Source organism: Anolis sagrei, chromosome 1 (genome assembly GCF_037176765.1).
Source record: "Anolis sagrei isolate rAnoSag1 chromosome 1, rAnoSag1.mat, whole genome shotgun sequence".
In the NCBI taxonomy this organism is placed as follows: Eukaryota; Metazoa; Chordata; class Lepidosauria; order Squamata; family Dactyloidae; genus Anolis; species Anolis sagrei.
The window spans coordinates 53,775,513-53,797,430 of NC_090021.1; the positions used below are offsets into that span (position 1 = coordinate 53,775,513).

At 41.8% G+C, this 21,918-nt stretch overlaps 1 protein-coding gene across 1 annotated transcript in view; it reads left to right on the plus strand.

The window, feature by feature from the left end:
• SRD5A2 (steroid 5 alpha-reductase 2) overlaps positions 1–21,369 on the plus strand; it is a 34,910-nt gene extending 13,541 nt beyond the window's left edge. The window contains exons 2-5 of the mRNA XM_060753944.2: positions 11,500–11,663; positions 15,480–15,581; positions 16,156–16,306; positions 19,849–21,369. Coding sequence (XP_060609927.2) covers positions 11,500–11,663; positions 15,480–15,581; positions 16,156–16,306; positions 19,849–19,915 — 484 coding nt within the window. The 3' untranslated portion in view covers positions 19,916–21,369. The remainder of the gene's footprint in view (positions 1–11,499; positions 11,664–15,479; positions 15,582–16,155; positions 16,307–19,848) is intronic.
• The last annotated feature ends 549 nt before the right edge of the window (positions 21,370–21,918 follow it).

Consider the following 21,918-nt stretch of genomic DNA (forward strand, 5'->3'; position numbering starts at 1 on the left):
GGGGCCAAATACATTTGTTATATAAAAAATATGACCAGCATCAGTTGATTTTCCAATGCTAAATTACTTTGTAGACCAGTGTTTCTCAACCTTTCTAATGTTGAGACTCCTTAATACAGTTCCTCATGTTGTGGTGACCCCCAACATAAAATTATTATTGTTGCTACTTCGTAACTGTAATTTTCCTACTGTTATGAATTGTAGTGTAAATATCTAATATGCAGGATGTATTTTCATTCACTGGACCAAATTTGGCACAAATACCTGATACACCAAATTTGAATACTGGTGGGATGGGGGGGATTGATTTTATCATTTGGGAGTTGTAGTTGCTGGGATTTATAGTTAATTTACAATCAAAGAGCATCCTGAACTCTACTAACGATAGAATTGAATCAAACTTGGCACACAGAACTCCCATGATCAACAGAAAATGCTGGAACGATTTGGTGGGCATTGTCCTTGAGTTTTGGAGTTGTAGTTCACCTACATCCAGAGAGCACTGTGGACTCAAACAATGATGGATCTGGACCAAACTTAGCACAAATATTCAATATGCCCAAATATGAACACTGATGGAGTTTGGGGAAAATAGACCTTGACATTTGGGAGTTGTAGTAGCTGGGATTCATAGTTAACCTACAATCAAAGAACATTTTGAACCTCACCAACGATAGAATTGGGCCAAACTTCCCACACAGAACCACCATGCCTAGAAGGGACTCACTGGCATGAGCCTCCCTCCAACTTCACACACTCACCCTTGCCTGCACATGCTCACCACACTACCATGCAACGAGCACACCTGCTCTCCCCTCCCCACTTGCTCTCCCCTCCCCACTTGGAGTCTCAGAAACATCCCTCCCCTTGGCTGAGAACCTGGCTAATTACAGCAGAGGAGGGCTTTTGGTTGGAGGATTCGCGCTGTCTGTTTCCAAAAAGGAAGAGAAGGACAGGCGGAGAGATCTTCAGCCCTCTCTGCTAAAGGGTTTCCTAAGACTATCAGAAATATATGTTTTCTGGTGGCCTATGGTGACCCCTTTGACACCCCCTTGTGATCCCCCCCCAGGGGTCCCGACCCCCAGGTTGAGAAACACTGCTGTAGACCCATATAAAATCTAATTTCTAAAGTGTGCATGCCAAAGAACAACCATTATTCCCCAGGCTTTTTATTTAGCTAGAAAACGTGAGGCTTTTTTGCTATCATCAAATACATATTCTCTCTATACTCGAAGATGGAATTGGCGGTAAAATTTTATATTATGTCTATTCTCTCCTGAGTGTACTTTGAGGGAGAAAAATGGTACGTTGGTGTTTCTGATGTGCTCTTTGGAAGCGTTTGGTACTTCCTCTGCCCTTCAAATCCTCTCATAATTGCCTGAAACTTGGCTCCCAACACCAGTTTGTAAATGGATGAAAACATCATGTACTTGTTTGATTTATTGCTTAATATGAACAGCAAGATAAAAACTACATTTGCGGGTTTACAGCATGAACTTTCTGTAGTATTTTTACTACATTTTCTAATTGGGTTTCTTCAGTACAGGATGGTGTTGTGAGTTTGGGGTGCCAGTTACTATTAAGGACTATTTTTACACAAAATGTCACTTGGTGTCAGTCAGGGATTTGACAAAATAACCTTTACTGCCCAAGTCTTCAAAACTAGATGTTACTGAGAGATTGTTTGGGGAAGGCAGGGAAATACTTAAGCTATTATTTTCCATTGTAACTATAAATGGGAAATCAGAAAAGGTCAGTTTAGGTCACTAGGAACCCCCGGTGGCACAGTGGGTTAAACCCTTGTGCTGGCAGGACTGAAGACTGGCAGATCAGGGGGAGAGTGTGGATGAGCTCCCTCTGTCAGCTCCAGCTCCCCATGCGGTGAGATGAGAGAAGCCTCCCACAAGGATGGTAAAACATCAAAACATCTGAGTGATCCCTGGGCAACGTCCTTGCAGATGGCCAATTCTCTCAAATCAGAAGCGACTTGGAGTTTCTCAAGTCACTCCTGACACACAAAAAAGTTTAGTTCACTGAATAAGAAGCATCTTGAAGTACAAAGGCCTTTCCTGGAGTTTTCATTTAGGATTTTTAGAGATGTTGCCTGCTGTAAGTGTATTCGTTTGCTTGTATATCGGTTTATTTGGAAATAGCACAATTATTAAAGACATCCCAGTTTATGAATTCCCTCTGATGGGAGGTTTGGTAGGCCCCATCTTGCTGTAAACCAGACAGGGCAAACCGGCCCTCCAGGTGTTTTGGACTTCAATTCCCACAATTCCTAACAGCCTGTCGGCTATTAGGAATTGTGCAAGTTGAAGTCTGAAATACCTGGAGGGCCAAAGTTTGCCCATGCCTGGTGAATACTCAGCTGATAAAAAGGATGAAAACCCTTTTGAAGTAGAAAATCTTTGGAAATTTCTCTGTTGAAGAAAAATTAGGTTTGTTCTTGGGATTTCCAATCACCTGATAAACATGATCAGTGCTTTTGAAATTAGGCAAAATGAAATTTCATTTTCTGTCTTAGCTCCCCAACTGTTTTTCACCTGTCTGTGAGGAATACCTTGACTGTGTTGTTAGAAGCTTTCATGGCTGGAATCACTGGGTTGCTGTGCGTTTTCCGGGCTGTATGGCCTGTTCTAGAAGCATTCTCTAGTGATGTTTCACCCACATTTATGGCAGGCATCCTCAGAAGTTGGGAGGTCTGTTGGGAACTAGGCAAGTGTGGAATGCTCAGGGTGGGAGAAAGAACTCTTGTCGGCTTGAGGCAAGTGGGAATGTTGCAATTGGCCAGCTTGATTAGCATTGAATATCCTGGTAGCTTCAAAGCCTGGCTGCCCGCTGCCTGAGGGAATCATTGAATCATTTGTTGGGAGGTATTAGCTGGCCCTGATGGATTCTTTTCTGGAATTCCTCTGTTTATTGAGTGTTGCTCTTTATGTACATCAGGAGAGAATGCTTCTGGAACATAGGCATACAGCCCAGAAAGGTTACAGCAACCCAAAATCTTGATTGTTTGAATCTAGCTCCTACACCAGTGGTTCCCAACCAGGGAACACTTTGACCAGGGACCACTTTGACCAGAGACCACTCTCCAACATTAGTACCAAAAGGGTTACAAATCAGTTTTTGGCCAGCTTTAGATTCTGTTTGGAGTGCTGATTCAGAAAATTGCATTGGATAGACCACACCAGCTCTAGTTTCTGATACAGAACATATGCCATGGTCAGCAACAAGGAAGGAGTGGCAGGCAGCATGAAAGGAGCAGAAATGAAATAAAATAAAGTGGAAGGAGGTTCATGGACCAGATTTTTGTCCTCATGGCCCACTGGTGGTCCACAGCCCACAGGTTAACTTGAGGAGAGATGCTGCCACAAAACATATCAGTTTCCCAATTGGATAGATTCCAGGATTTTGTTTACAGATGGCATTCTATGCTTTGGGGGGGGGGGGGGGGACACTTGTTACCGCAGTCCATCTTGGTGCACTGTAATTTATATTATCTAATCTACAGACCAACTATCTCAAGATCTGAACTTTCCACAAGGCACTGAACTAGCTGGAAGGGGAATTCTAAGAACCAGCAGCAGCCTTTTCCTTTCTGTTTCTGTGAAATGTTGATTCTAAACTTTTACACTCCTCCGCTTGTATCGGCATGGTTTGCTAATGGAAATAAAAATCTTCTAAATGCTTTTTGTCTCTCCATATCTCATTTTCAGATGACATGTAGGGCTGCAGTTCTTTGTTTGGCTATTAATGTGCAGAATCTGTTAGATTAGAATAGTTCATTAACAAAATTGTACTGTACTTGGTTTACTAGACAGAAGGGAAGCATCTGGAAAAACTGGCTGGATAGGCTGAAACAGAAAATTTATTATCATTCTAGGCAGCCTGCTGTGTCCAGCTATTATTGCTCTTATTTGGAAGAGAAATGGGATGTAAATACTTGTTCTGCGGCAGAAAATTGCCAAAGATCGAGGCCAAAAATACAATGTAGCCTCAAATCCTATCTTAGCTATCTATCATATAGTGATTTTAGTCTGTAATTTTGGGTGGCAGGGATCCTTCTTTGCATTTACTTAGGCAATCCCTCGTAGCCTGAGGATGATGGTCCTCCAAGTGTAGTGTCTTGGTGGTGGATCTGTAGGGGACTGTGGAGCTCTATTCTTGACCCGCATGTTCTTCCTCAGTGAGGACACTGGTTTCCAGGTGGAAGGCGGTCCCGGTCAGGGTTGGCTTGACACACCTTCCTTTTGGCACTTTTCTCCCTTTCACACTCCATTTGTGCTTCTTTGAATACTGCAGCACTGCTGATCACAGCTGACCTCCAGTGAGAGTGCTCAAGGGCCATGGCTTCCCAGTTCTTGGTATCTACACCACAGTTTTTAAGGTTGGCTTTAAGCCCACCTTTAAATCTCTTTTCCTGTCCACCAACATTATGTTTCTCATTCTTTAGTTAGGAGTGTAGAACAGTATAGAGACAGTGATCGGGCAGTAGGACAACGAGGCCAGTCCAGCGGAGTTGATGGCATAGGAGAATCACTTCAATGCTGGTAGTCTTTGCTTCTTCCAACACACTGACATTTGTCCACCTATCTTCCCAAGAGATTAGCAGGATTTTTCAGAGGCAACGCTGATGGAATTGTTCCAGGTGTTGAGTGTGACGTCTGTAGACAGTTTACGTTTCACAGGCGTATAGCAGGGTTGGGAGGACAATAGCTTTATAAACAAGAACCTTGGTCTCCCTATGGATGCCCCGGTCCACAAACACTCTATGCCTCATTCAGAAAAATGCTGCACTCACAAAGCTCAGGTGGTGTTGTATTTCAGTGTCAATGTTGACTTTTGTGGAGAGGTTGCTGTGAAGGTAATGGAAATGGTCAACATTTTTTAATGTTACACCATCAAGCTGTATTTCTGGCATTGCAGAATGATTGGCTGGTGTCTACTGGAAGAACACTTCGGTTTTCTCAATGTTCAATGAGGGTCGAGCTTCTTGTATGCTTCTGCAAAGGTGTTTAGAGTGGCTTATAGGTCTTCTTCTGAATATGCACAGACGATGTTATCATCAGCATATTGGAGTTCTGTAACATATGTTGTTGTACCCTTGGTTTTCCTGGCCACAGTCTGCATCTGCAGTAATCTTTGCACCTAGAAATACAAAGTCTGTCACGGCCTCCACGGTTTCTCCCTCTATTTCCCAGTTGTCAATCATTCTTGTTGCCATAATCTTGGTTTTTTTGACGTTTAGCTGCAACCCGGCTTTTGCGCTTTCTTCTTTCACCTTGATTAGAAGGTTCCTCAGCTCCTCCTCACTTTCGGCCATCAGAGTGGTGTCATCTGCATATCTGAGGTTGTTAATGTTTCTTCCAGCAATTTTCACCCCAGCTTTGCATTCATCCAGCCCCGCACATCGCATGATGTGTTCTGCATACAAGTTAAAAAGGTTGGGTGAGAGGATGCAGCCTTGCCGTACGCCTTTCCCAATCTTGAACCAGTCTGTTGTTCCGTGGTCAGTTCTGACTGTTGCTACTTGGTCCTTGTACAGATTCCTCAGGAGAGAGACAAGGTGGCTTGGGATGCCCATCCCACTAAGAACTTGCCACAATTTATTATGATCCACACAGTCAAAGGCTTTAGAATAGTCAATGAAGCAGAAGTAGATGTTTTTCTGAAACTCCCTGCTTTTCTCCATTATCCAGCGGATATTGGCAATTTGGTCTCTCGTTCCTCTGCCTTTTCTAAACCCAGCTTGAACATCTGGCAACTCTCGCTCCATGTATTGCTGGAGTCTTCCTTGCAGGATCTTGAGCATTACCTTACTGGCATGAGAAATAAGGGCCACTGTACGGAAGTTGGAGCAGTCTTTTGCATTTCCCTTTTTTGGTATGGGGATATAAGTTGATTTTTTCCAGTCTGATGGCCATTCTTGTGTTTTCCATATTTGCTGGCCTAGTCAAAGCCATGGTATTCCCTGTAGTCACCTACGGATGTGAGAGCTGGACCTTAGGGAAGGCTGAGCGAAGGAAGATAGATGCTTTTGAACTGTGGTGCTGGAGGAAAGTTCTGAGAGTGCCTTGGACTGCGAGAAGATCCAACCAGTCCATCCTCCAGGAAATAAAGCCCGACTGCTCACTGGAGGGAAAGATACTAGAGACAAAGTTGAAGTACTTTGGCCACATCATGAGGAGACAGGAAAGCCTAGAGAAGACAATTATGCTGGGGAAAGTGGAAGGCAAAAGGAAGAGGGGCCGACCAAGGGCAAGATGGATGGATGGCATCCTTGAAGTGACTGGACTGACCTTGAGAGAGCTGAGGGTGGTAACGGCCGACAGGGAGCTCTGGCGTGGGCTGGTCCATGAGGTCACGAAGAGTCGGAGACGACTGAACGAATGAACAACAACACCCTTGGTTTTGGCTTCAATCTGCTGAGGTTAAATAGCTTGCCATCTGTCTGATAGATGATTTCTACTCCAGTGGGAAGTTTCCCATCAACAAGATGAAGTATCATAGCGATGAAGATGGAGAATAGAGTTGAGGCAATAACACATCCCTGTTTGACACCCAATTCCACTTTAAATGGGTCACTTTGGGAGCCATTGCTGTCCAAGACTGTTGCCATCATGTCATCATGGAGGAACCGCAGGATGTTCACAAATTTGTCAGGGCACCCGATTTTTTGGATAATGATCCAGAGAGCCCTGTGATTAACTGGTTATTTAGACAGTTGGGGAAAAGGAGGTTTATCCAGTGAGTCCATCGTTACACCATCCATCTGCAAGGATTCATTGATCTCTGTACAAACAGCAAATTAAACTTCAGTATGAATATGCATAGTTTTAAAAAAAGACCACAAAAGGATGTAGCAATACTTATCACTGAGGGTAAATTAAAGTTTAAGTAAACAATAGACAGGTAAGTATTCAATATCCCAGAACACTTTGTACTGCTTAGCCCTTCTTCATGAGAACATTGTTTGCACAAATAGGTACATACACTGCATTAATTAGGTTTAATTATTTTAAATTTGTGAATCATTGTGTGCTGTTTTCAGTTGAAAGCACTTCTGCCAAATGAAATTTTATGGCAGAGCTACATCTGTCAACTAAGGCTATACTTTTATAGCCTAACACCATATAAAAAAGTTCACAGCCTTACAAGTCCAAATTGTGGAGAAGCCCATTTCTCTCCACAATTACTTGGAAATATCCTTCATTCTGGAAATATCCTTCATTCTGGAAATAGTGTCCTATAAATGAACATTGGGAGTGTTTATAGTCTTGGAAAAGGCAACATGAACACTGAATCAAAACAGTAAAGGCAGCTCTTTGAAGCCAAAATCCATGCCTAGAATTAAGAAGAGCAGCTGTTTTATAAGGATCTAGTGCAGAGCCAGGTTAAGCCTGGGATAATTCCTTTCCTTTTACTGCAGTGGTAGTTGTGGGATTGTAGGAATTGTTGTAGCTCAATAGGAACTTGGGGGGGGGGGGGGGGGCTCTGTGAGTGAAAGTGAACTTTTTGCATTATCAACCACTACAAGGGATCGAAGCAAGGGGCCAGTCCAAGACTGTCCCATGCCATGAGTTTCCAAGCCAAAATTGAATGACTTGGGACAGCCCTTCATAATGTCATTATGTACTGAAACCAGTTACTCATCATTTGTCATTCAAACACAGCGATAGAATCTTAATTTGGAAATTAAAGACCTTATCCAACCCTAAATTTCTCTAATTTTCTCACCATCTTTATGCGCTGGTGTAACAAAGGCTAACGTAGGTCTTCCCAAAACACACAGCCACTTTTGGTGGTTCTGAATTGAAATCTGCCTCACCAGCATGAGAAGATGGAGAGAAAAGTCTGTTTTCAGGAGTGGGTTGTTCCCCCGACTTCTGATAGAAGACAGCGGAAGGAAGCTGAGGAAAGTGGGGAAATGTCGTGGGAAGGTTGGCAATCCCCAAAGATGGGTCTTGCCAGGGTAGATTAAAAGTAAAGGTTTCCCCTGGACATTAAGTGTGGTCGTGTCTGACTCCGGGGGGTGGTGCTCATGTTCAATTCTAAGCTGAAGAGCCAGCATTGCCCATAGATGCCTCCAAGGTCATGTGACCAGCATAACTGCATAGAGGGCCATTACCTCCCTGTCAACATGGTATACCTATTTATCTACTCACATTTGCATGTTTTTGAACTGCTAGGTTAGCAGAAGCTGGGGCTAACAGTGGGAGCTCACCCCACTCCCTGGATACAAACTGCTGACCTTTTGGTCAGCAAGTTTAGCAGCTCAGCAGTTTAACCCACTGTGCCACCAGGGGTAGATTGCATCACCACTATTAAGGATGCTTTCCCCCACTTTCCTCCTGCCCGTGGGACGTCTCATGATAGAAATCTTAATGAAAATGACTATTTCAAGATCAAGGTGAAACTGAGGAAATTATTCTTTCACTTTCACATAGAGAGATGAGATAATGAATTCACTTGCTTCTATCCAGAAGATGGATGCAAAGCAGAATGGGTGGGGGGGGGGGGGGGTATGAGAGAGCTTTTACACCGCAACAACTGCAAAAATGAGAAAGAGGAAGCAAAATAAAAAATTGTGTAGATTCCTGGAGAATCTTTATATGTTCTAGAAACCAACCAAAGCTGTTGCTTTACTAGTTGAGCTGTATATTTCCATTTGCCTGGATGTGAACCTGCCAAACTGGAGAATGTGCAACTTTGTTACCTGCCTGGAGATGACCTGTGAAATGTGGAGACCTTACTGCTAAAGGAGGCCCAATTGTGATCCATATATTAGGAAATCACATATATTCATTCCAGACGCCAAAGCACATTTTTTGATATGCCAGTAATGCCCCCCCCCCCCCCCCCGAACTTACTTTGACAAGAAAACAAACCAACGCAATTGCTAGTTTCTTGGAAATACTCAATCCTCCAAGAACTGGGGTGCCCAAAATGCTCTGGTGAGATTTACATGAAGCTCTGTGATAGTGGATAGTTCCTATAATCTTTCAATCATTTAGTTCTACGAAATCATTTGTTCTTTATTTGGATGTCTACTGAGTTAATGTTGTTTTGGCAGAGATCCTGTTCTGTTTGGCCTGGGAATTGACTGGCTTTCTTTTTGAAAGACTGCCAAGTTTTTTTTCCTTTCTTAAACCTAGTGTTCCTCCTCTGTTGCATAAATTGTTATGTTTTGCAGCTTTTGAATATGCTAATATTTCTACAGTTCCATCAACTCCGCACACTTGAAAGTGTGTAAAATTGCACACTTGAAACAGTTATTGGTGCCATCATGTTTAAGCAATCTCTTTTTATCTGTCCTTTAGCTTGATAATGGCCTATTTTTTACTTCCTAATTTTAAATATGTTACAGACATACCCAAGTTATGAACAAGATAGATTCTGTAGGTTTGTTCTTAAGTTGAATTCCTATGTAAGTCGGAACAGGTAAGTGTTAACTCCAGTCATATAACAACAACAACACCTTAGTTGTACTCTGTCCTATCTCCCTGAGGGGACTCAGGGTGGATTCCAGCATATACAGACACATGGCAAACATTCAATGCCTCGAAACAATGAAATACAGATACACAGATGAAGGTAAAGGCTTCTCCTTCAACTCCGGCTCTGTGGGGTGGTGCTTATCTCCAGCTTTGGGGGTGGTGCTCATCTCCATTTCAAATCTAAAGAGCCTGTGTTGTCTGTGACACCTCCTAAGTCATGTAGCCGGCATGACTGCAAGGAGCACTGTTTGCCTTCTCTCCGAGGCAATACCTATTGATCTACTCACATTCTCATGTTTTCAAAATGTTTGGCAGAAGTTGGGGCTAACAGCGGGAGCTCAACCTGTCCCACGGATTCGAACCGCCAACCTTCTGGCCAGCAAGTTCAGCAGCTCAATAGTTTAACCTGCTGTGCCACCACAGCCCCCATATATATATATATATACAGAGAGAGAGAGAGAGAGAGAGCTAGCTTTGGATAGCACAGAAAAAAGTTAACACCTCTGTGGTGTTTGTCTTGCTGCCTGTACCCCAAATAAAGATCTTTAATTATTCATCCTGACACAGATCGCAACTCTTCCATTTAAGACAAGAGCTCAGTGTTAAGGAATGGTTCATTATTTACAGCCCAATTTGACAAACTATGTACTGTATGTGTTGGGCTGGATATCGTGTTATGAGAGTTGTGATCCATTATTTCTAGAAGATGTCAGGTTGAGACTGCTGTGTATAACCTGGTTACATAGAATGTCTTTGCAAATAAGCATCGGTTTCTGAAACATTATATTCCAAGCTCAGGAGACATTTATTTATTTCTTTATTTATTTATTTATTTACTTTATTTGTATACCGCCGTTTCTCAGCCTAGCCGGCGACTCAACGCGGTTTACAACAGGATAAAAACAGTTAACAATCTACAATTCAAAACAAAAGAGCACAATACACAGTATTACACAACAGCAACAACCAAATGCGTCTCATAACTAGACTCATGATTCAAAATTCATCGTCCGTATTTCAATTCCTGTGATCGTCACATTCATTGCACTGATTAATCAAAGGCCTGTTCGAACATCCAAGTTTTTAATCTTCTACGAAACACCATGAGCGAGGGAGCTGATCTTACCTCCATGGGAAGGGCGTTCCATAGCCGAGGGGCCACCACAGAAAAGGCCCTGTCTCTCGTCCCCACCAGCCGCACCTGTGAAGCAGGCGGGATAGAGAGCAGGACCTCCCCAGAAGATCTTAGGGTCCTGGCAGGCTGATAGGCAGAGATACGTTCGGATAGGTAACTTGGGCCAGAACCGTTTAGGGCTTTAAAGGCCAACGCCAGCACTTTGAATTGAGCCTGGTAGCGGATCGGAAGCCAGTGGAGCTGGCGCAGCAGAGGAGTGGTATGCTCCCTGCGCTCCGCTCCTGTTAGTATCATGGCTGCCGAACGTTGGACTAATTGAAGCTTCCGAGCCGTCTTCAAAGGCAACCCCACGTAGAGAGCGTTGCAGTAGTCTAAACGGGATGTAACCAGAGCGTGGACTACCATGGCCAAGTCAGACTTCCCAAGGTACGGGCGCAGTTGGCGCACGAGTTTTGCCATTTCAGGGCAAAGCTTCCCACTAAGCCATTCCTGCTGTGAAATCTGTCCCACTAACTCCTGTTAGCTCCCTTTACTATTGATAGTTGATGCATGCTGATTGGAAATGCTTACATCACAAAACACCTCTTCATCCTGTGCTTATCTCATTAGCAGAAATGAAGTTGAAGTGGGGTAAAGTCTATAATAAATGCTAATCCTTAAATAACATGAAATCATTGCAAGGTCATTGTGATCTGCCTGAAATGAAAACAGGGCTTCCAAATGGCATCTGATGTAACTGGAACCGCTACAATGTTCTTCTCATTATGCTGCATTGTTATAATGTTATTACAGAATGACTGTAACAGTTGGTATTGCCAGATGTTTGACATTGTTTCTATGTATATGTGTCTTCCTTTACCTCAGGACATTCATTTATTCATTCCTTACAAGAGGAAGGCCTTTCCCACTGAAGACGCTGTATTTCGGTATGCTGTTCTGTACCTATAATGGCTTCCTTCAAGGTTACTACATGATTTACTGTGCTGAATACCCTGATGACTGGTGCAACAGCCTCAGATTTACATCAGGTAGTTATAGTTCCATGATGTCAAGCTTCTAGCCATTTTGAGCTCTGCTAAAAGTGTGTAATCACAAAGGGCCCACCACAACATCTGTCTAAATGTCAAGGCTATAAAACAGCAATTTGAATAACAAAAGGAAAGAACATTTTGTAAAATTGCTTCACTTTTATGATGCCCCCAAATTTTTGTTTATCCTGAAACATCTTATATTAAAATGGTCTGTTTGTCGTGAGGACCCTAAAAACAACAAAACCACTGGACCAAATGACAACAAATTTGGCCACAAAATGCCTCACAACCCAAGGTGTGACCAACGATAAAAAACCCAAAAGATCCCAGCAAAAGAACTTTAAAATCCTTAAAAAGTACACAACAACACAGCGCATGCGCACAAACAAAGCCATCGCCAACCATTCCTCTTCAGCACCCATTCCTTCACCAGTTTGCTTTTGCCCTTCCCAACAAGCATGTTCTGCTCCATAAAGAACGGAGCTTACCCTGGAGCACCAACTGGGCCTCAAAAAGTCAAGGGGAAGGAGGAGGAGGAAGAGAGAGAGAGAGAAGACTTTTCAGTCTGCTCTCTTTCAAACCTCCCTCAAAAAGATATAAAACCGCATTGAGTCGCCTGTTAAGGGCTGAAAAATGCGGTATAAAAATGAAGCAAATAAATAAATAAAATAAATAAATAAATATGGAAGATATATAAAGAGAGAATGTGAGAGAGATGTGAGTGGGTATACACACACACAAGGACACGCACACATCAGTGGGTACACACATACACACACAGAGCGCCGAAAATGGTGTAAAAAGGCAGCACATGGGGAGGGAGAGTGAAGGACTCACAGGCCCCACTCCCACCCCATATCTGAGTTCAGACTGCTCTTTGATTGCAGGTGAACTATAAATCCAAGTAACTTCCAAATGTCAAGGTCTATTTGAGTGTGGACTCAGATAACTCCGCTCAAAGCAGATATTGTGGGATTTTCTATCTTGATATTCTGAGATATAGGACTGTATGGAAGAAAGGAAAGAATGAAATAGAGAAGGAACAAAGGAGGAAAAGAAAGAAAGAAGGAAAAGGAAGGAAAGAAGGAAAGAAAGGGGGAGAGAGGGAAGGAGAGAAAGTAAGGAGAGAAAGAGAGAGGTAAGCTTGGCCACAACAATGCATGGTCTGTACAGCAAGTACTAAAATAAAATATGTAAAAACACATGTAAAAGATAAAATGTATTGGTAAAATCCAACCATTAGAGGGAGTTATTTCCATTTCAATGAGTTGTTATTTAGGAGGCAGCTTCTGCATTTCTTCAGTGTTACCTTTGTCCTCACCCACCCTGATAACACTCCAGTACAAAAGATGCTCTAGGAATGGACTCAAAGTCAAATGAAGGCCTGATGCTTCCTGAATGACACAATTTATTTTATATTCTTAAGCTTCATTCTGTAGTTACAGTCACGGTCACGTATACCTAAAGTTTAAGTGTTGTATTCCATCAGTATAACTGAGGAAGAGGAACGTGAAATAGGCTTACAAATTGCTATCTTCCTTCCCTTCTTTTTTATTCCAAAAAGACTTGCTATCTTTCCATACAGGAGCTAAAACAAATACTATATATGTTATAATAAGTATGAGTTACTTCAAGACAACTCGACTGATAGCTGCCTTGAGGTGATAACTGAAGACAAGGGGAAAATAGATCCTGAAAGCAGCGGTGTGATTAAACCCACAGAACACAAGGAGTCTACTTCTGTTTATGAACTGTTTGCTAAACAAATATTCGTAACTCTGGATACTCTAAACCTGATATGCTCCAAGCTAGAATATATCCAGAAGAAACTAGAATGTACTATATATGTTATGTGCCTTCCAGCTGACTTACATCAACCCTCTCCTAAGATTTTTCATAGGATATATTCTGAATAGATTTGTCATTGCAGATGCCTTCCTATTGAAATGAGTAAGTCTGACTTGCTGAAGGGCACTCAGGGCGCATCCAGACGGCACAGGATAAACCCACTATTTCTAAAGTAGTCCAGAAAACTGTGGCAATACCCCCCCCCCCCACAGCCACCAAACCAATTTGAAAAGTAAAGAAAACTTGCCTGGACTCCAGTATAGTTTGCAGCAGCTCTTCCAGCATGTAGAAATTACATGCCAGGAGAGGGAGGGGAGGGTGAAGGAATGATTTTCTTCTCCCTCCCCCTCTCTCCTGTGTGTAATATCTACGCACCAGGAGAGGTGCTGCAAGGCTTTACTGGAGGCTGGGTAAGTTTTCTTTACTTTTCTGAGGGGTTTGGAGGCTTTGGGAGAGGGAGGAAGGTCCCCCGATTTTCTGCCAGGCTAGTCCCAGCAGAACATCTGGACACCCACCCCAGAAAGCATGCGCTTTCTGGGGTGGGTGTAGACAGGCCCCCAGGATCATCCGTGTTTTTAAAATGTGAATGATCCTGGGATAAAGGGTTGTCTGGAACCACCCTCAGTAGGTTTCCATAGGTGAATGGAGATATATTTCCTATATTTTATTATTATTTAGTGGGCCACATCATATCTAATTTTGGAAGCTAAGCAGCATTAGCCCTGGTTAGTACTTGGCTGGGAGATCACCAGTGAATACCAAGTGCTGTAGGCTATATTTCAGAGGCAAAAAATAGTAAATCAATTTCTATTGAGTATTACTTGCATAAGAAGACCCCAAGAAATTCTTATGGTCACCATAAGTCTACAGATGACTTGAAGGTGCATACCCACATATGTCCACACATATTTATTCATATTTAATAATAATAATTATTATTATTATTATCATATTTAGTAGGGAGACATAATTAATCATGTTTTAATAATACAACCAGTTGTTTAGATTGTGTTCATGTTGGTGTTGTGTTTGTATGTTTAAGTTGCTCATAACTTCTCAACTTTGCTTGCTCCCTCTTGTATCTCAAGACCCATACATTACATGCATATATATGTTTTTATTTACATTCAGTTGTGTTTCTGATTCGAAATGGAAAAGCTTGAACATTGGTGCCACAGCTTCTTTTTGTGCACAAGTTCAGTTAGGCATCCAGGTTTTGTTCAAGTGTTTATTTATTTGCAAATTGTGCCTAAGGTGGCTAAGAATACAATATAATCATCGCAACAAAAGCTATACTCAGAATACCAAAACTTCTCAATTACAAACATGTCCAGTTAAAAATGCAATCTTGGCCTCATGTGACATATACAGTTTCTAAGTTTGGGAGCAGTACCAAGAAAGCTCCTTCTGAAATCCCTGCCAATGGCACATTTATGGTGACATGAACGCAATAATCATCTGTGGATTGAAAATCCAGACAGGACTACAGTAGGCACACACTCCATTATGGGGTTTCCACTGTCTATTATTTACCTCTGTAGAGCAATGCCGCTACACTTCATATGTGGCTGTGATGGATGGTATTTCTCACACAAAGTTCCTAAATTCTCCTTATGCCCTGGAAAGATACTGAATGATAAGTTAGCACCTGAGCACAACATTCAATCTAACCAACACATTTTAAAAGAAGAAGAAAGAGGAAAACAATAGCAACTTTTTTTCATCATAGGATAGATCCAGACTATGTCTTATCCCAGAGGTGAATGAGGGAGCAGCAACTTGTTACTGTTCTTTCTCTGGATGAGGTACAGTGCCTCATTTGTGTCTTCCTGAGAGGCCAAGGGCAGCCTGCCTGATGAATGTGGCCGGGATATTTTAATTGGGGTTAACAAAATTAACTGTTTAAACGTAAGTTTTAAAGCAAGAAGCCACCCAAAGCATACACACTTCCTTTTCTTTTTCTAGGTTTCTTGTTGTTTCTGTTTGGCATAGGAATCAATATCCACAGTGATCACATTCTGCGCCAGCTAAGGAAACCTGGAGAGCTCACATACAAAATTCCACAAGGTATATTCTTCTTCTCCAAACATCCCAGAGATAAACCATGATTTTGGCTTATTGTTCAGAGGAGTTGAAGCAGCCTCTTACTCTGTGGGAATACATGGTCCAGCAGCAACTCATTGTTTCAGGAACTATTACAACCTGAAACATATAGTATGGTGCTTTCCTTGCTCCAGTCATTAATTACCCATGAGTGGGTTAAACCACTGGGCTGCTGAACTTGCTTACTGAAAGGTTGCAGGTTCAAATCCAGGGAGTGGCATGAGCTCCTACTGTTAGCATCAGCTTCTGCCAACATAACAGTTCGAAAACATGCAAAGTTAATAGATCAATATGTACCGCTCCGGCGGGAAGGTAACGGCACTCCATGCAGTCATGCTGGCCACATGACCTTGGAGGTGTATATGGACAATGCCGGTTCTTTGGCTTAGAAATGGAGATGAGCACCAACCCTCAGAGTCGGACACAACTGAACTTAATGTCAGGGGAAACCTTTACCTTACCTTGTATGTGCAACTGATAAACTTAAAAACCAGCTTTTACTATTCAAATGTGTTCATAATAACTATCTTTTATACAGGAGGACTCTTTGCATACATATCAGGAGCAAATTTTTTTGGTGAGATACTAGAATGGTTTGGCTATGCTGTAGCAACCTGGTCGCTACCTGCCTTTGCCTTTGCCCTTTTTACACTCTGCTGCATTGGGCCACGTGCTTACCACCACCACAGGTATTTCAATGATTTCTGTCTTTTATTGTTTACATACTGCCTGCCTAGGATGCCAGTTATTACTTAGAACTGATTCAGCATTCATTATTTGGTTCCTTTGGCATCAAGATCTGAATATACAGTAAATGGATGAATTATTTGTCACATATTGTATTACAAGGAGAAAAATTTCAAATTTCTTCACATTACAGGTATACTTCAGTTAACAAAGTACAGGCATTGCAGGCAAACATCAGTTAAGAAAGACTGTTTCTTCACCATCCTACCAAAGTCAGTCTTGATTTAAAAAAAATACATCTAGCTAGACAAAGAGGAAAATGGGTCTGAAGCTTCAAAAGGATTTGTAAAATGAACTTCTTGTCTGAGGCTTTGTTAACCAAGGTATGCCTGTATCTTGAAAGAAACTATAAAAGCAGTCCCCAGATTACAAACAAGATAGGTTCTATAGGTTTATTCTTAAGTTGAATTTGTATGTAAGTTGGAACAGGCATATTTGTAAACTGTAACTCTGGTAATTTTTTAAAATTATTTTTTTCTGTTTGGATTGCACAGGTAAGGATTAAAACCCCTGTAATGTTTGTTTTGCTGTCTGTGCCTCAGTTCAGAAGATTTCACCTCATTTTCTGTCCCTGTGACATTTTGAAAATTTAGGCTTGTTGTGGAAACAAGGATTGGCAATAAAACTTTAGTGGAGACACCACTTTCCCATGATCATTCTTTCAAGAGTGAATTTCCCTTCTTGGGAGTAGATTTCTCACTTCCTGTTGCCTTGCCCCCATTTTTGCTAAGACTTGTATGTAAGTTGGATGTTTGTAACTTGGGAACTGCTGGTATAATGACTGCTCTATGCCACAACAAATGGGAGTGAGTAAACTTTCGTGACACTTTTAAAAAGTTAATTACTGTTTCAAAAGTGGAAAATGTGAAGCAACTGTGAGGATATACATCCTTTAATTATTTCCCAGTCAGATATTTGGAATGCAAACTTAGCACTGGGAAAGGGGTTGTTCTGTTGAAATTGCTGCTCCTCTAATTCATAAAATCATTTCTTGCCTTTAGCACAAAACATTGTTGTTGTTTATTCGTTCAGTCACTTCTGACTCTTCATGACCTCATGGACCTCATGGACCAGCGCACACCAGAGCTCCCTGTCCGCAGTCAACACCTCCAGTTCCATCAAGGTTAAGCCAATCACTTCAAGGATGCCATCCATCCATCGTGGCCTTGGTTGGCCCCTCTTCCTTTTTCCTTCCTTTCCCCCCATCAGATTTCCTGTCTTCTCATTATGTGGCCAAAGTGCTTCATCTTTGCCTCTAATATCCTTCCCTCCAGTCAGCAGTCAGGCTTTATTTCCTGAAGTATGGACTGGTTGGATCTTTTTGCGGTCCAAGGCACTCTCAGAATTTTCCTCCAACACCACAGTTCAGTTACTAGTCAAGGGCTGGTCTACGTAGGATGTATTGCCAGCACCAAACGAAAAGTAATTCATTAATAATAATAAACTTAATAATAAACTTTATTCATACCCCACCATCATCTCCCCGAAGGGGACTCGGGGCGGCTAACATGAGGCCGAGGCCAAAATTACAGTACAGCAAAATAAAATAAAAAGAAGCAAAAACAACATCAAAATAAAATACATGAAATAACAAAATAAAATAAACAGTTGCAAAATAACACGATAGAGAAATAGAACACAGTGGGTGGGCCAAATGCACTAGGATAAAATTGATAAAACCCTGGATGAGATAAGTAGTGGGAGAATGTATTTCTGAGGGAGGAGCTCAAAAGAAACGGACAATGGGGTTAGATCCTCATTAAGGGCGCGGGGAAAGTGCATCATGAGGATGGAAACTGTCCTTGGAACAGACAAAATATGGAATGTATGTTCACTCGCAAAAGGCACATCGGAAGAGCCAAGTTTTTAGGTCTTTCTTAAAAGCTGCCAGAGTAGGGGCTTGCCTAATCTCACTAGGTAGCGAGTTCCAAAGCCGAGGGGCCACAGTGGAGAAGGCTCTCTCCCTCGTCCCCACAAGTCGTACTTGTGATAAAGGTGGGGGTGAAAGGAGGGCCTCCCCAGAGGATCAGAGAGATCATGCAGGTTTATGGTAGGAGATGCAGTGATGAAGGTAGGTGCATCCCAAACCGTTTAGGGGTTTGTAGGTGATAATCTGCACCTTGAATTGGGACCGGAAGATGAATGGCAACCGATGCAGCTAAGTAAAGTTAAATAAGGTTAATGAAAGTTGGGGGATATTCTGGAGTTTAAACAAAGCCCTGCACTTCAGGCACAGTGTGGACAGCACAATGGCAACCAATGCAGAATGGTTCACTGTCCACATTGGTCTCTTGCTTTCATCCTCGTTTCCCTGCTGTCATCAGTGCAATCAAAGGGAATTGATTGGGCCAATGTTGCCATCCCTACGGACAGCTGTAGAGCTCCAGGAGAGTTCCTGGCCATTCCTGGTCACATGGACATCTCTCCTGATGTCATGGGATGCCCACAAACAGCTAGGAGCTTTCCCAAAGCTCTGGACCCATCTGGCAGTGGTGACAGGGAAGGGAAGGCAACAGTCCAACTGGGTAGAATCAGTTTTTGCCCTGCAGGATTCTGTAGACCAGTGATTCCCAACTTTTGGTTCTCCGGATGACTTGGAACTCAACTCCCAGAAATCCCAAGCAGCTTACCAGCTGTTAGGAATTGTGGGAACTGAAGTCCAAAACACTTGGAGGACCAAAGGTTGGGAACTACTGCTGTAGACTCTGCCTTGCCGCAGGCTGGGAATGGAATGTGTGGATAATTTGGACTACAACTCCCATCTGTCTCAGGTAACATAGTCAAGGGTGAAGGCTTGTGGATGTAGACAAAACAAGCCCAAAACTATTTGGAGGAACACTGAGTTAAGGGAAACAGATTTAGAGGTACTTGCTTATTAGCCTGCTAATGTACATTCCAGTTTAGCCAGAGATAAAACCAGGGCTCGTCTACAACTGAGAAATATAAGAGTTTATCTAGACTTCCCATGTATTTTAGAGCTGCTTATCTGTATTTGTTTTGTCTTCTCTGCACTCAGTTTAACTTCTTAAATTCACTCCTATCTCTACTGCAGCAACCTTCTGAGATGAAGGGCTGCTTTTAATTATGACTCATTATTTCATACAGCACACCAAATCATAGTTTCCAAACCTACTTCTGTTAAAGCTGTGATTTCTGTTTCATATTAGACAGCAAGAAATTATGGTTCAATACATCTGGAAGACATCAGGTTAAAGGAAGCTACATTAGACCTCAGTTAATCCTTCTTACTCATGGTTTAGTGTGATCTCTAATGTGATGTTCTCCTAATATTCACCATCCGTTCATGTAATTTGAATGGTTTCTGGTCCTAACTCATTTTTGAATATCCTTTCAAAGAAAAATGGAGATCAGAAATATGCTTAATTAAAAAAAACCCGATATTAAGTTTTCTTAAAACATTCATACAATTATATGATGTAATATGGACTATTTGTATTTTTATATTGTATCCCTTTTCTTTCAGGTACTATGTTAGGACATTCAGCAGTTACCCAAGATCAAGAAAAGCCTTGATTCCATTCATATTCTAAAAGGAAATTCTCTGGAAAAAATTTTCTGTGTGTGTGTCCATTTACTATCTAATTTTATTTTATGTATTAGTAAGTGCAAAATGTCATTGTGTATTTCAAAAGAAAGAATCTGTTATTGTGTAATATTATCCTGCATTGGTTGTTGATTCTGTATATAGATAATATATGCTTAAGACAAATGGATAATGTCTTCGGACCAAATTACAGGCCACAGAGGGTCCTGTGACTTTATTTCTAATGTTGTTTGAACAAACTGTACTCTTCAAAACAGCAACAACAGTGTGGTTAAGTATTTAAACATTTTCCACTGCACTTTTTTTCTTCATAATGGTTCCCCTGCTAACTGTTTTCCTTGCTACAAGAGAAAGAGATTATATCTTGGTGTCTTTTCTCTGGTAGATGGAAAATATCTGGAAGATTTGTCCCATGCAGACTGCACAGAAGAAATCATGGGGCTGCTAGGATGCACTTGAGGCAAAGCAGATCTAGCCTCAGCTGGCTCAGCTAGAATTACAAGACCTTAGATGGTTTCTCATTCATTTTTTGCACCAACAATGTCACTTAAAGCCTTATATTCCCCTCCCTGGCCATGACCATTCTTCTATAATTGGAAACCTTAAAGTCTGAAGCCTATGACCCTGTTATCTCCCACACTGGTGAGCAGGCTATGGGGAATAAGGGCCTCTCGTGTAAAAGGAATGATACAAAAATCATTTTTGGAGTACAGCTCATAAAATTCTCCAGCCAGTCTGGCTCCTTCCCAGGTCTTGCAATCCAAACAATAACTTTTCCAAGATCTGAGTCTTTAGGGGTAGAGCTTTCTCTTCAGGGGAGTCACCATTCAAGGTTCTTGAATGGAAGGTGCCCTAGATCCATTGGCATGTGTTCTGGAGGCAGGAGGGAGTAGACATACCTCTGCTGTTTGCAGCACCGGTTTGTCTGATCTAATAGAATATTACTCCTTTCTACCAGGTGTTGGCTGGCAGTGAATCCGATCCAGGTGTTTGTCTGTATTTCATATGAATTCTCTAAGATGCTGAACTCTATATGTTCAACACAGCAGATCACCTTTTTGGACTAAAATCTGGAATAGACTCATGGCTCCATGGAACCATTCATAGTCGTTGCTCAGGATCACATCAAGAGGGTGGAGAACTTGTAGTGAAGAGATCATAGGACAGGAAAAGGTTGAGGAGGCCTCTCCTCAACACTCATGATTTTTGAAGAGGTGCTTTTCATTAGAAATCACAATAGCAAACCTGAAAAGTGAAAGAAATCATAGAAAACATGTCGTTTACCTCTTCAGTATGCGAAGAATCACTGCTTGTAGACCAGTGGTTCTCAACCTATGGGTCCCCAGATGTTTTTGGCCTTCAACTCCAAGAAATCCTAACAGCTGGTAAACCACCTGGGGAACCACAGGTTGAGAACCATTGGTCTACAAGCATGTCCCCCCCCCCCCCCCCAGATCTTTGTTGCTAAGACTGTTGATCAGGACTGCTTTTGAATTGGAAGAATAACTGGACTTTTATCAATTCCTTCTTTCCAGATGAATCAGGAGGCATTGTATTTAAGAATCTTCCATTAGGAAAAAAATCTGTTGTTGTAGGGAACATGTGTTTACTCATAGCCCTTATATCATGCTCCTGTGTTCCCTTCCATAACGATCAAGAGATTATTCCAAAAATGCAATTTAATTCCAAGAACTCTTGACGATGTGAATAATTTTTCAAACATACTAGAACTAACTACAATCGAGAAAGAGTGTAGTGTTCCAAAAGCACACAAATTATTTAATTGGATCTGTCATTCCCTTGTAAAACATAGTTCATGAACTGCATGGGAAATCAAATAAATATCAAAACAGTGCTTGAATTTATTACAAACTCAGACTTTGGTTATGCTAAAAAGTTTTGTTCAGCATTCTGTTTTAGCAGAACCCTGTCCTAGTATTTTAGATTATCCTATGTGTGGATTTGTTTGTGGTCTGTTTCTGTTTATTC